This window comes from Camelus dromedarius, chromosome 15 (assembly GCF_036321535.1).
Source record: "Camelus dromedarius isolate mCamDro1 chromosome 15, mCamDro1.pat, whole genome shotgun sequence".
In the NCBI taxonomy this organism is placed as follows: Eukaryota; Metazoa; Chordata; class Mammalia; order Artiodactyla; family Camelidae; genus Camelus; species Camelus dromedarius.
In genome coordinates this window covers 41,392,433-41,408,431 of record NC_087450.1, presented here as the reverse complement: position 1 = coordinate 41,408,431, position 15,999 = coordinate 41,392,433, and the positions used below count along the sequence as shown (strand labels likewise).

The following is a 15,999-nucleotide window of genomic DNA, read 5'->3' as shown; positions in this document are numbered from 1 at the left end:
ATGCCCCTAAAATAATAAAACAGAATTCGTAGTTTGTTTTAAAATTTTTCGTAGTTACTTGTAGGGGCAGAGCACATACGGGAAATCTCTGTGCCTTCTGCTCAGTTTTGCTGTGAACCTGAAACTGCTGTTAAAAAAGAATAGTCTATTTAAAAAAATTATAGTTAATGAATTTTGGAACTATCTTTACAATTTCTTACACAATTTTACTCTGAGTTCCTGTAATTTGTATGGTTTGTTGTGGTTTTACCTAGAGATCAGAGTGCTAGGTAAATACTCTGATTTTATTGTATTTTCCTATATGCTAACATATATTTCAAACCTTCAGATCTGAGAATGAACTATAGAAATTCCACGAATTATTCTTTGTTTTATGTAGATAATGAATTAATTCTTACTCAATTTTGTAATGCCTCCAAGAGCTTGAGAGAACTATAAATATCTGGGTTAAGAAAGCCACCCCTAGTGTTTATTGATTATAACATGTTTTATAGTTGTCCTAGAGATCGGTGAGTTTCTCTTCCTTTCTACTTTTGTATCACTAGGTAATAACAGTACTAATATCAGGAATGTTCTTTAGAGTTGAGATTGGAGTTTAGAATAAGCTGTACTGGCAGCAGGATTGCTTGCCCACAGAGAAGTATCTTCTCTAGTGCAATAGAATTTCACAGTTGCTCATTCTTTGAAGTCTTTTTACAGAGACATTATATTCGTGGCAGAACACTTAACATTAGTTTCCTTATAAATCTCCTTATGAATTTAAATGTAAAAACTGATGTTACCTTTTCCAAACTATTTTTTGGTATTATATTTAAGGCTTCTATCTTTTACTACGTTTTATAAGACTTCTTGAAATTCTACGCTAACTTATCCTGAGAAATTTTATAGTTAGTGTATTCACTGGCTTTCCATTAAAAAATACTCTTCTTATATCGATTCAGCAGAAACTTCAGGGAACATTGATCTTCATAGTTGACTGTGTTTTTTTAGTGGTGTTTAACTAGAGATTTTACTAGTTCTCTTTCTCTTAACTTAGGTTATAAACATTTTCCATAGTTTTATCTCAGATACAAAAAGCCCTAAATAAGTTTTTGAGGTAATTACCTCGAAACTATCCACACTGACTTTATGCTTAATGATTTTTGCAAAAAAAAAAAAAAAGACATAAATAAAATATAGAATATCCTATTTATTTATTTATTTAATTGAAATATAGTTGATTTCCAAAGTTGTATAGTATTGAATATTGAAAAATTTTTTCCACTTTATTTTAAAATAGTGTAATGCAAAGAACTTCCCTATAACTTTTACCCAGTTACACTTACTTTAATTGTAAATGTTTTACCACATTTGCTAATCGTTTCCCCACGTATACATACGTATTACTTTTGCTCTATCGTGAGTAGGTTTATATAATATATCATGCCCCTTTACCCTTTACTATTTCTGTGTTTATTTCTAAAAACAATGATACTCTCTTTTATAACAGCAATTTAGTTTTCAAGTTCTGTTAATTTCATATTGTTATGGTAATCTACAGTACATACTCTGATTTAACCAGTTCTGATAATGTCCTTTAGAGCATTTTTCCAATTGAAGATTATATATTATGTTTAGTTGCCATATAAACATTTATTTTAAATGGACTATTGGTTTTAAAATCTTAAGTATTGAATTTTTGTTCTTTTAACAGCTAAACCAGGTGGACAGGTGAAATGTCAGTATATTTCTGCCGTGGATAAAGTTATATTTGTGGATGATTATGCAGTAGGGTGTAGGAAGGACCTTAATGGAATCTTGTTGTTAGACACTGCTCTGCAAACTCCAGTTTCAAAGCAGGATGATGTGGTTCAGCTTGAATTACCTGTTACCGAGGTAAGTTGAAATCAGTATCAATATGCTTTTCTACTTAATGTAGTCTCAGACCTATTAGCTGTTAAATGAAATTAGGTTGTCTTTTGAGGATATTATATACGTACCCCTATAAAAAACAAAGAATTGACTTATTGATCACAGCTTTCTTGAAATACTTGTCTTTTCTCTGCATAATTAATTGATACTTGTTAAAATGGTATGCGTGAACTGTACAGGATAAACCACTGTAACAGAGACCCTAAAATACAATGGCTTAAACAAGATAGTTTCTTTCCAGTAACAAAGCAGGGCTAAGTGTAGGGACAGCTTACTTACCTAAACACTTAGCTTCCATCTTGTGAGTCCAAGACAGCTGCTTCAAGTTTCATTATTTCCCAGTCTTAGGGAAAGAAGGGGAGGGCAAAAGGCCAGGGAAGCACACTGGCATTTCCCACTCTGCTTCCTGTCCTTTCCCTTCACCTCCCTCCCTCATCCCCTTCCTCCCTTTCCCCTAGCCCCCTCATTTTTCTTGTTCTCTTTTATAAACTATCTCACATATATCCTTTTCATATTCACCCCATTAGCCAGAGTTTACTCACAAGGCCACATTAAGCTGAGGTGGTTCTTTCTTCTTTAATATTAAAAAAAAGGAATAAATATTAATGGACAACCAGTAATCTTTGCTGTGTATCATGTTTCTTAAGAATTTTAGTTTAAAATTTCAGCCATGTGTATTTTCTTGTGTTACATATGCATTACTTAATTTTTAAGTCTATTCTAACTTAAATCCTTTGGTATGTGTTGATGGTCATATCATGTAATTTGAAAGTACAGTTTTCAGATTAATCAAGATTTTAAATCATCTCAGAATATTAAAGATTATAATGCTATATACTTCCTAATAAAGTGAGGTATTATTTCTGTCTTCATACCAAGTTGTTGATTATTAATTGTTTTGCATTTGGTGGATTGATATGATTAGTTAATAAAATCTGTATATCATATTTCCCATTTTTTAGTACATGAAAAGTATTAATGTGTGAATTTTAAGTGCAGTATAAATGATTTCATTCCTTCTTTGAAGGCTTTTTGTAAAAAAACCCCCAAAATCCAACATATATATACTTAGATTTCATGTTTAGTGTCATAACACTAAAGTCATCTAGTCATCTAGATTAATTAAGTTTGTTTTGAAAAAAGTAGGCAAGCTTTAGTATAGTACCTGTCAGAATGAAAATATTTGTATAAGGATCTGAATTTAACATTTTCTGTTGTGTTTAATTTTTTGTGATCATCTTTTATTTAGGCACAACAGCTCTTATCAGCATGTTTAGAAAAGGTAGATATTTCTAGCACGGAGGGTTATGATTTGTTCATCACACAGCTCAAAGATGGTTTGAAAAATACATCTCATGAGACTGCAGCAAACCACAAAGTTGCTAAGGTAAGAAGGTAAAAAAATTACCTTGTTTGAGGTTATAATAGAGAGAACACCTCTATACTTTCACCCTTCTCTGTCCTCCCCACACTGATGACTAGGATGTCTGTGGGAGATGGTACTCTGAATTAAATCCTCAGGTATATTTCATTAATTCTGCATTTTTCTTTTAAGATCTTTTCTAAGTTATAAATGTAGTACATATAAAATTTTTATGCCAAAGGGTATAAGGTAGAAAGTAAAAGCTATTTTTCTAAAAATAACTTCTATGTTTATAAATGTCCTCTTCTCAGTTCTTCTACAGTTGAAATTATACTATGTACTGTGATATTAATGTCTTAGTCTGCTTGGGTTGCTATAACAGAATACCACCGACTGAGTGGTATTCTTTTGGTAAGTCCTTCTTCCTGGGTCATAGCTGGCACCTTCTTGCTGTGCTTTTTACGTGGTGGAAAAGGCCAGGGATCCCTCTGGAGCCTTTTATAAAGCAGGCTCCACCTTCATGACTTACGTATCTTCCAAAGGCCCTACCTACTAATACTATCCCCTTTTGGGGTTAGGATTTCAAAGATGAATTTTGGGGTGGGGGACACAAACATTCAGGCTATACCATATACTTTTTTTTTTTTCATTGAAGAATGTATCTTGAGTATCTTTTCATATCAATCCTCATAGATTATCTGTATTCTTCCTAATATTTATATTGAAGTTTATTTTATAGATTTACCATGATTTTATTCCATTGATGGGACATTTTATTTAGTAAAACAGAAGCCATACTATGCATTACAACAGAGAGAATTTATTGTAAGGAATTGATTTAACATGTGTGTAAGAACTGGAAAAGTGAAAAGGAAACCCTGAGTTAATACACAGATGATAATTATGGGAAGCACCCTTACCTAGGTCTGAAGGAACAAGAGGTTAGGATTTTCAGAACTTAGATACTTAGAAACTTACAGAATATGCCCTGTGGGTCTGGGACTCAGACTTCTGAGGAGCTGTTGCCCATAGGTACCTCAGGAGCTTGGAGATTGAAACTTGTGGAACTGAGACTCAGATCTCTGAAGAGAGGTGCTACTTTGCTGATGTTAATGCCTCTGAGGGAGCTTTTAAGACTGGTTCTAGGAATGCTAAAACAAAAAAATCTCTGAAGACAGGAAGAATCAACTGCTACTACCAGGTCCTTTGCTAAAACAATGTTGACAGCATTGACAAGTAATAAAGGAGTAAGTCTTTCTCCTCTCATCATGCTTTCCAGTTTTCATCCTGTGTTCCTTTTGTCAGAACTTAACAGTCTGGAAACTGGTTGGCAAACTGGTTTACAGAATCCCAACTCCAGCATGACAGGGAACAGAGATAAAGGGTAGGTTTGGACCTGAGAGACAGTGGTTTAGTAACTGTCACAGTCTACTCCTTCGGCTACTCAGCATCTCCATATGTACTGTCTATATGTGTTTAAACTTTCGTACAGCAAAAGTATTATGTTTTTGCTTAACAAGAGGCACCATTCCTTTTTACAAAATGAAGATTCTCTCTCCCCATCCCAAGAACAGACAGACTCTAAGTTCCAACAGATATTTTATTTAAGCCTAGGTGATATTAACTACTCCTAACATTTAATTATAGTCTCAGATGTTTAGTAACAGAACTGTGCTACCTAAAGACTAAATTAACTAGAAACAAAAATTCTTACATAAAATAATAAGTCTGTCTCTGTGTATCTATCTAAATCTATATCCGTCTATCATTTATATAATAAAGAAAGAAACTCTGTGTAGCTGTATATCCCTTAGTTCTGGTTAAGAGGATATACTTGATATTTAGAGCCTCCCTCTTCTCCCTACCTATTCCATATTTCCTTTGTCCTCAGCCAGCACTGTAACTAATCAAGTGTCTTTATGTGATGGAGTGACCCAAGTCTTTACTCTTGTAGGATCCACATCCTCTGTGGTGCTGTGTTAAGTTGTAATTGTCCTTTCACTCTTACTACTGGACGTGGAAGGACTTAGAGGCACCCTAGAGATTCTCCTGGATTGTAATTAAGTTCTCCTTGCTTCTGTTATTTAGCATCAGTCTGATTCCCCCATGTGTTTGTCATTTTAAATCATAACCAGCCAATAGAATAACCACCTTTGCTTGGTGAGTCAGTGACAAGAGGAAACCCAAATTACTGAGTAGTAGTATCAACACCTAATTCAATGGAACCATTGTTGTACCCTTGGTGGAACATTCCTTCCTTGATGTAAGACCTCTAGAGCCTAAAGCTTAGGAAAAAAAATACCTGTGAATGGATTACTAAGTATAATAGTGACCTTGCTAGGAGAAGCTGTGTCACGTACTTTTTGTTGATTCAAAGCATATATATATAAAATCCTGTAAGGTAGAACTCCCACCTTTCAGGCATCTCTCCCAATTAATAAATTGATTGGGAAATGAAATGAATGAAAATGAATCTTTTTTGTCAGCTCAGCTCCTTCAGTATGATACCACAGTAGGAACAGTCAGTTTCATGGACAAGAGCCCATTGCTGCTTCCACCCTTTTTTTTCCTTGAAGTGCTTTCTTGGTCAGAAGCAAAAAGCATAGTTGTGTGGAATACCTTGTTGGTACATAAGCCATTCTGTTAGTCCACAGGTATTGTAATATTATGGCAGAAGCATTGTGGGTGGAACAGATAAATGTACCTCTGAAGTACGTTATGTATTACAGTGAAGACAAATTGCCACCCAATCCATGACTGAAGGAATCCAATATAATCAACCTGCAATCAGATAGCTGGCTTCTTCTTCTGGAAAATGGTGTCATATTGATGGCTCACCTTTGGTACCTGCCATTGGCAGATTAACCTGATGTTAGCCTGCTTAGTCTTAGTGAAAGGAAGTTCATGTTGGGCCTATACATACTCTCTATCTCTGGCCGTGGCATTTTGAGGACAGGTTCATTGAGTAAGGACTGCAGTGGCTATGGAGCAAGGGTGAGTGACATTCATATAATGTGTATAAGTTGTCCATGCTGTCCATTTCCTCTGGGATGGAAGGTTTTTTTTTTTTAAATGGAAGTACTGGGTATTGAACCCAGGACCTTGTGCATGCTAAGCATGCACTCTATCGCTGAGCTGTACCCACTGGAATGGATGCCTTTTGATAAGCATTCACGTATTTCACAAATATTTTTACACTCTGTGTTTATTTTGATAGGTCTGTCCATAGACTTCTACCCTTAACTTCCTTGTTAACAATCTTCCAAATGCCTGACCATTCAGCCAAAACATTAGCTACTGGCCATTAATCAGTGAAGACCTTTACTTCTGGCCAGCTCTCAATCCAAAGAGAACAGCCAGATGTACTGGTTGAAGTCCTGCCCACTGAGAAGATTCACCTTCACCACTGTCCTGACTGGGACTGTGATACTATGGTCATCAACTTTGGCATGGTATCAACATAGTGTGCAGAACCATCTGTATGTCAGAGCCAAAGGTTTTCTTCCTCAGTTATCTCTTCATAAATTCCCTGTGAAGCCAACAATGTGGAATGAGAAAAGAGACATTATAAGAGTAGATATTTTAAGAGTGGAAATCTGAGCTAACTTGCTATTCAGGTGGTTCAAAATTGAATTGCCTTTTGGACTTTCTCAAGACTGATCTCTTAAAAGCCACTTGATGAAGGATAGCCCTTATGCCCAGTAGTATGATTTGCTGTGTTAAATAACATGTAGTTTGTGGTGGACAGTTCTGATTGTGTAGACATTTATCTCATGGATAAGTTATTTCTGTCAGGGACTACTGAGAAGCCAGGGGTTGTCACTCAAAAGGAGAACAGTTTTAGTTACAGCATCTTTACTTATGGCAGATACTTACAGTGTCACTGAGTATGCTCATCAAGTACAAGTGGGAGAGCATATTGTCGTTCAGTCTGGTTGTGCTACAGAGCTTGTTGTTCCGTGCCTTATGTATTATTTGATAATTGAGTTAGAGCAGCATACTCAAATATACCGGACACCAGGTCCAAAATCTACTTAATCCCACCAAGCATTGTGCCTCTTTTTCATTGTTTGCTTTTACAAGTTGTAGTAACTTGTCTTTTACCTTGGAGGAAATATCTTGATGTGCCTAGACTACTGGGCCTCCAGAAATTTCGCAGAGGTTGCAGGATCCTGAGTTTTTCTGGGGATTATTTTCTCTGGCTTGCATGTTTCTTACTAATACGTTTAAGTTTCTTGCTACTTCCCCCTTATCTGAACCAGTTAGTATGATGTTGCCTACATAGTAGACCAAGGTGATGATCTGCGGAATATTAGGTTGATCAGAATTTCTATAGACAATGTTATGGTAAAAAGCATCAGATACAGTCCTCGGGTAGGACTGTGCAGATTTATTGTTTTTTCCAGATAAAAGCAGTCTACTTTTGGATGGTCCTAAAAATTAGTATAGAAAATAGTATTTGACAGAATTGTAACTGCCTACCAAATATTAAGGGATTTGTTGATTTGCTTCAGTAAAAATACTTCATCTGGAAAAGCAGCTGCAGTTGAAATCATCACCTGATTTTACAATGCACAGTCATTCTTCAAGACCCATTTATGTTTTGCATGGGCCAAATAGGCCAGTTAAATGGAGGTGAGATAGTTTGATTATCACAGTATCTTTCAGGTCTAGTATAATGACATTGATCTCAGAAATTTTCTTAGGATCTGATATTGCTTTCATTTAGCAGCTTTGTAGAAAATGAAACTTCTAGGGGCTTCCACTTGGCCTTTCTTACTTTAATAGTCCTCAGAGAGGATTAGAGAAACAACGTAGGAATTTTTCCTACATTGCCTATTCTGCTTCTCTTCTAGTTGTACATTTGGAAACTTGAGAAATAACTACAAGATAGATCTGGAGACCCACAGAGTTCACTGTGACAACTTTGGGCCAAAATTCCATTAATTGTTTCACCATCACAAGTCCCCACTTTAACTAGTGGACCACAGTGATGTTTTAGTTCAGTTCAATGCTATTATCTTGTAATGCCTGAGATATCACAATATTTTCTATTCCCCTGCACAGTGACTATAGTGAATGTCCACAGGTGCCTTTGAGGAAGGCTTGGAGTGTGATTTATAGTGTATAGTTGAGGAATTGTAGGATCCTTTTTCAGGAGGATTTAGCCTTCCTTTCAACCAAGAGTCTCTGCATCTATGAACAGGTTAGATCTAGGAACAAAGTAAGGTCAGTCTGTCTCTGTCTCTGTCTCACGTAATTGAAGTCATGTTTCTAGCCACAAGTATTTCCATTAATATAGGTTAAGTAGTAATTTAGTAGGTTGCCTGGAGTGTATTAGGAAGAATGGAAACCATTCATAGGCTAGCAGGGACAGGATATAAAGATGAAATTACTCTATAGACTTATTTCTCTTGGAGAATAATAATTAGCATTTTTTTTTGCAGCCTGACTTTTTAAGTAATTATTTTAATACTGAATAATTGTGATTAACTTTTATTGAATGCTTACTCTCTCGGCCACTATACCAGGCCTTACTTGAATTTTCATAAGAACATTATGTGAATATAAAAGCAGGAAACTGAAGTTAATCTGACCAGGATCACATGGTTAATGGTGAAGCTGGGCTTGGAATCCAAGTCTGTGTGACTACAAGATCTATGCTTTTAGATATTTTTGCTAGATATCATGGTGACAACAACAAATACATAGGAAACTGCTAATCCAAAGTAAATCCTCATGCAACCCAGTAGTGATGAATTATACAACTATATTTTTATGAATAGGAATATTTGAGTGCCTAGTTTATGCTTAACATTGTGTTATGAGCTGGAGGAATATGAAAAGTGACAGATAATTTTAGTGATCCTTAATTGTGGATAAGATATGTAAAAAGACGTGCTACCATCCGGTTCTAAACTTTCTTTTCAGGATGATTAGTTGAGGTTTCATTTTTTACATAATTGCAGATTTCTGCTTTAAATGATAAATTAATGAAGTAAACTGACTTGAAACTGTAAATAATTCTTTTTCTTACAATGTTTAAGTTATGGTTTTGGTGAAAAGTGTTGAGTATGTTTTCCTTTGCTTACACTCCCATTTTCTTTCAGTGGGCCACTGTTACATTTCATCTTCCTCATCATGTTTTGAAGTCCATTGCCAGTGCTATTGTGAATGAACTTAAGAAAATAAATCAAAATGTTGCTGCCTTACCTGTGGCGTCCTCAGTGATGGACAGATTGTCTTACCTTTTACCTAGTGCACGTCCAGAACTTGGGGTGGGGCCAGGCCGTTCTGTGGACAGGTATGACCTTACTTATAAACTGATGCAACAGTGAGATTGAACTGATTAGTATTTTGGATTAACAAAGAATAACTGTAAAATTTGGTTGTGATTTAAAAAAATTTCAGAATAGTTTTGAAAACCACTCAGATTTTTATTTCTATCAGAGTACCAAAGTGAAGTAAATACTTCTTGAATTGCTATTAAACAGTTTCTTTTGGTGCCTGGAAGGTATTTAAAGGGATTATAAAACTTGATTTAAAAATTCCGCCTTTGTTCCTGGTTAGTAAATATCACAGTCAACTTACAAATACTATGATTATTCAGTATAAGAATTATTTTGCCTTGGAAACTGACACAACATTGTAAACTGACTATTCAATTAAAAAAAATTATTTTGCCTTGATGAAATTTTTTGATCTTCAGCATAAATTTTGGTAAATTAAAAGACTGTGTCAGAATCTGAACATAAGAGCCATATAATATTTCCTACTTAAAAAAATGAAAAGCATTAAACAATTAGAGCAATTTTGAATTAATATTTTTATGCTGCCTGCCCTGGATTTAAATAGTGTGTTACGAAAATCATACCTCAACCATCATTTTCTTCAGTAGCGATTTATCGAGGTTCTGCTTTGTATAAAACTAACTAAAAAGCCAGTAATACATTCATTTAAAAACTTAAATGATTTTACTTGAAATAATACCAAATTTTTATTAAAAGTGCTGAAGTTCTGTTTTGATAAGTTCACATTTGCCTTCCCACGTAGCATTTTACATTTTCACATTTTCTTTGGATGCGAATTGTAACTTACAATAAACGTTTCTTGTCCGAGAGCCATGCCCATCTTGAGATTATAATTTCAGAGTTGTTTTCTTTGCAATCAGTAAGAGAGTTTCTGAAGAAATCAGTGCAAGCTGTGATGAATGGTTTATTTTAGGAAATTCATTCATTAGATAGGATTTTTAATGTTTCTGTAGGTGTTAAAATGTCTCAAAATGTTAATTAAAATTTTTTACTTATTTATTTTTAGGGGCAGAGGTAATTAGGTTTATTTACTTTGGAGGAGGTACTGGGGATTGAACCCAAGACCTCATGCATGCTAAACATGCACTCTACCACTTGAGCTATACCTTCCACCCTCAAAATGTTAATTTTGATGTAGCCTGTGGTGTTTATTTCATTAAAAATGAATCTAGGAACCTTATGAGGACCTTGATGAACTCAGGTTTGTCGGAGGTTTGAGTTAGGGTCTACTGGATGCTATTGCTGTTTTGTTTGGTAATGTAACTAAGTGGTCAGGTTTTCTGTTCTGAAACTGGCACAGATCCTGAAGACATCTGTAGCCTGTAGATGATAAGGCTTTTCTAATCGAACATTTTTGTTTTGTTTTGAAGTCAGAACACAACTATGAGTTATACCTAAAAGCTCACTAGCAATATTATAGGAAATCATGTTCTAATTTAAGGGAAGAACTTAAAGAAAAATATTTTTCTGGTCTTTTTGTGATGACTTTTACCTCTTTCTCTGTCCTTTTTTAAATCAGTTGCACTTTGTGTAAGGAAGGGGAAGCTTTGTTGATCAGTCCTTTCTTACTTGAAGCTGTTTGGACTTTCTAATTTTGGTGGGCTTCTTTAAAAAAGTACTCTAGTTTGTTACAGGTTCACTCTCAGCTAGCTAATGTATTTTAAAGAAAACATACGTGAAGATTTCCTTTTTTTTTCTGATAATTTCCTGGAGTGTATAAGTTTCTTGGGAAAGGATTTCTCTGGAGAAGGAACAGAAAACTGCTTTCTACTTAAAAAAAAAACAAAAAAACTAGAATATATTTTCTCAGTATGGCTGAGATAAAACCACTGTTCCTTTGGTTGTGGTTTTATCCATTTATGTAAAACTTGTCACATTATGAAAGTGTAAGTTTCTCTGCCTCTACGTTTCCAGATTTTCTGCTCTCTGATTGGTGATTTCGCAACATTGATTAATTTAATCTACCCCTGGAATTGTTTATCAGTTGTAGCCATCTTATCAAACATTTCTTTTCCCCAACTCTTGTTCAGGGGACATTCCTAAAACTTAGAATTTTTAGTTTAAAATACAGATTTAACCTTGGTCGTTAGACAGTCCCAGTTTTTGTTGATAATCCAATAAATTTTTCTCTCCAGTGCTAGTTAGAAGTGTCACTGTAATTTGATGCTTAACTTCAGTTACATTTAGTATATTTACTTTTAGATCATTGATGTATAGTGAAGCTAACAGAAGGGAGACATTTACCTCATGGCCTCATGTAGGCTATAGATGGGCACAGCCAGATCCCATGGCTCAAGCTGGATTTTATCATCAGGTAAAAAAAGACTGTCAATTTTTTTTCAGTATGACTTTGTAGCCTTTAGTGAAATTGTCAACATTTTAATACTTTTTTGGAAATGTATATTATTTTATGCAACTTGGCTATGTGCTTGTGTGTATACATGTAATGTGTGTTTTGTTTTATTTTGGGAGTTGTGCTCTCTGGTTGTGTGTTTATTTTCAGTTTTGACTTACGCATTCATAACAGAGTAGTAAGTATTAGGGTAATGCAATAAAAGCAATGCATTACAGTTACTCTTGAAAGTTTAATTTTATTGGGATGCAAATTACCCATATGCTAGATGACTATGGAAGCAGCATCGCAGATAGTATAGTGTAACCTGAATACACATATATTGAAGAACTGATAAAGAAATTATGTAGAAAGAGAAATAATTATTCAGGGAAAATAGTCATAGTTTTATGTATGAAAAGAGGAGTGTGTACAGGGTAAAGATGAATGTGACAAAAAGGCATGAGAATGGGATATTATAGAAAGCTTCACTGAGTTAAAGTAGAGGGAAGTTAAGAAAAATGAGTTTAGGTAGGCATAAAAAGAACAGGTAAAGGAAACTCAACAGAGTAGTCTAGACTGGCTCACCACAGTTTTGCCATTGCTAAAGAAGCTAAGAAGTCTAATACTTACATGTCAGTTTACATAAAGCATGCTTATTTAATTTTAGAATTCAATTAAATTTTGAATACATTGAAGTTAGTATTATAAAGAATCTTAAGAGTGATTAGTTCTTGAAGTATCTTAAGATTAAATCAGAAAACCATATGTATTTGAAGATTTTATTCCAAGTTTGTCTGATTTCCAGTTAAAGATAGATTTGTTTGGAGACTAGGTATTATTAGAGTTACTGAAATTATTTTCCCAAGTTAAGGATTGAATAAGGACCATTTTTCCTAATAACTTACCTTCTTTCTTCTTATTTGGTGTAATTTCCTAAAACAGTCTCTGTGAAGTGATGCCTTGACATTTTTTCCATTGAGCTATTATCCATTGTATTTCATCTTTGCAAAGAGAGCAAATCATAGGTTTTCTAGATTCTGCCACCTGTTAATACAGGGGCTGATTATTCTTAACTTCTAAAATATATAATATATTTACACCTGTAGACATAGCAAGTGCTAAGTAGAGTAAGTACTCAAAAATACTAGTTTTCAGAGGTATATTTCAGTTCAGGTTTTGGAATTTTTGTCCAATGTGTCTTACTTAAAGAATGTTACATGAATTATGTTCCATTGTTTGCTTGTCCTTTTTATTTGTCCTTTCTTATTAATAGTATGGAATTCAGTTTTTAATAATAAACCTGTTAGACTATTTCCTTTCATATACTTCATTCTATTTAAAATATTTTAGTAATATTAGAAGATGCTAGATCAGAGATTGAGTATGTGTGTGCCTCCATATTTGATTTAGTGGTTATTTGCTGATGAAACACAACTTTTCAAATAAAACATCAAATTTAAAGTATTTGGGGATTCAGTATATTGTTGGAGCCTGATGGGATAGGCTAATTTTCTTTTTCTCAGTATGGAATTTTACCTAAAATTATGGACTTATTTAGGAGTTTTTATTAAGAATCTATTTTAATATTGATGAACCTTTTCTGTCTATAAATTTGCAGCCTGCCTCATCTGGAGATGATAGAGCCATGTGTTTTACTTGTAGTGTATGTCTTGTTTGTTGGGAACCTACTGATGAACCTTGGTGAGTCTTGATTTTTCTGAGTATAATAGGCTAAGTTCTATAAATGTGCTTTTGAATCTTATTTTTTTAATCTGTGTATATTAATATTCTTGCTTTTTGCCATCTGTGTTTTTGCCTTTGTCCTAAGAGAGTGAGGTAGTGCTGACTATGATCTGTCACATCATTTAGCATATAAGATCTCTGTCTTTGACTACCCAAGACCTGTACGTGGGAGAAGAGCCAAAGAATGGAACTGGGCTCTGACTGAAAACTAGAAGGCTATGATAAAATGAAATAAAATGTACCTAACATAAAAAATTTTAAACGGAAACCAGGTAGTTATTTATATAGAGCTGTGGGAAGCCAATGTGAAGAACTATCAGGAGTTTAAACAATTTTATCTGTTACACAATAGCATTTATTTCTCACTTTAATCTGAGACTGGCTTTATTTGTAATCACTTAAAGTGAACAGTGCTATTAAAGTGAGTGCTTAACATGTTAGAGTGATCTCAGTAAAACTGAATGATTTGGTTTATGAGTCTTTTTAATGAAAGAATACTTTAAGTTCAACTAATTGTTTTTTTTTAAAAAGGAAAAGATATCATATAGTTTCTCTTTTAGTGTATAAACTTAACAGATTTGTTGTTCAGTAAACTTTCCCTACCTTAATTTTTTGTGAAGGTCTGAACATGAGAGACATTCCCCAAACTGCCCATTTGTGAAAGGTGAACACACACAGAATGTGCCATTGTCAGTCACTCTTGCAACAAGTCCTGCACAGTTTCCTTGCACAGACGGAACTGACAGAATATCTTGCTTTGGGTCGGGGAGCTGCCCTCACTTTCTTGCTGCTGCAACGAAACGAGGAAAGATCTGTATATGGGATGTTTCCAAACTTATGAAGGTATGTTTTTAATTTTGAAGTGACAGGTTAGTAGTTCAGAAGAAAATCAGTGTAAATTTAGGTTTCTCATTTATTTGTTTAGGTGCACTTAAAGTTTGAAATTAATGCATATGATCCAGCAATTGTACAACAGCTTATTCTATCGGGAGAACCAAGCTCCGCAGTTGAATCAAGGAGACCAACTTTTACATGGCTGGAAGACTCCTCTAGTTGCTCAGATATACCAAAATTGGAAGGAGACAGGTATGTAAATTTGTTGTAATAGTATTTATAGAAGGGAAGTGTTTTCTTTTCCTAAATTGTATGTTCTCTTAATTCTAATTAAAGAAACAGAAAAAATTATTAGGTCAAGAGATTAGAGACTAAATGTTTAGTTAGAAATCTGAAAGAAGTATATGATTATGGGAAAAAAATTTCATTCAGAAACACCATAGTCTATAAAACATACTTTATTTTCTAAATCTATGTCAATTGGAAACCCCATTGAGAAATGAAATATAAATAATGAAGTGAAATCCTTGGATTAGACTTAGAATTTCACCTTCTACTAAATCTTTTCATAGAGTAATTGAATCATTTGGTTCATTTTTCCTTTTTTCATTAGCACCTTAAAATACAGAAGTGGTAATGAATAGTAAAGCAATCTATAGCTAGGCAAGATGACCTAATAATTTAAAACAGTAAACATATCAGTAGTCAGCATTGAGTTGAGGCACAATAATTATTGCTAAAGAAAGATTTTGGTAAAGTTGCTCTTCTGGATTCTGTTCCATTCAGCTTTTCTTTCAGATTCATATTTCTATGGCTGTATTTGATCTATGCAGGGCAGGAGAGTCAAAATATAATCCCATCTCACCTACTTGTCTCCCAAGAAGCTCTGCAGTTGTAACTCTGAACTGGGGTAGGATTATAGAGCAATATTTGTAGTATTCCCATGTAGACGTAATAAAGGGTTCCATAAACCACACAGTTTGTCTTAAGCATTAGAAGCTACCACCTTTTAAGATTCTGAAGGTAGCAGTGTGAAACGGAGTCTGTGTAAATGTGATCAGATGTCCTGGTATACTGAGATATATCATTTCACTTGCAGGGGCTTCTTGTGTTACTGATGTGTGATTGGTGTTACACCACAGTCAGTGATTTATCATTGTCCTTCACAGTCTTTTTGGTGGCATGCGCTTTCATTAAGAAGTAATATAAAGCTTTATTAATGGAAATGATTTCATTATTTAAATTAATGGAAAATTCACAACATATCAGATGGGAAGTTTACCTCTGTCTAGTCCCTCTTGGTAATAGTATGTCCAAATTATGCATCAGTAATGCATGTGGTCTGAGCTCTGGAACAGACTGATTTAAAGCTTCGTGGTTGTTCTCAGTTATTATAAATCCCTCTGAGAGCTTGATGGGAAAGCAATTGGCCCATCATTGTCTTGAGTTAGACTACATTTGCCAGTAGGGCTGGAAAGTAAGCATGCTTGAGTTCTGATTTT

General features: G+C 34.4%; 1 protein-coding gene across 10 annotated transcripts in view; it reads left to right on the top strand.

Annotated features, from left to right (window-relative positions):
• Positions 1–15,999, top strand: part of BIRC6 (baculoviral IAP repeat containing 6) — a 197,841-nt gene that overhangs the window by 21,467 nt on the left and 160,375 nt on the right. For all 10 annotated transcript variants that reach the window (XR_010384233.1, XM_064494613.1, XM_064494617.1 and 7 more), the window contains exons 2-8: positions 1,694–1,875; positions 3,161–3,298; positions 9,385–9,578; positions 11,788–11,899; positions 13,539–13,621; positions 14,284–14,506; positions 14,589–14,749. Coding sequence is in view for 9 of the 10 variants with exons in the window: in XM_064494613.1 (XP_064350683.1) it covers positions 1,694–1,875; positions 3,161–3,298; positions 9,385–9,578; positions 11,788–11,899; positions 13,539–13,621; positions 14,284–14,506; positions 14,589–14,749 (1,093 nt within the window). In the remaining variant the exon portion in view is untranslated. The remainder of the gene's footprint in view (positions 1–1,693; positions 1,876–3,160; positions 3,299–9,384; positions 9,579–11,787; positions 11,900–13,538; positions 13,622–14,283; positions 14,507–14,588; positions 14,750–15,999) is intronic.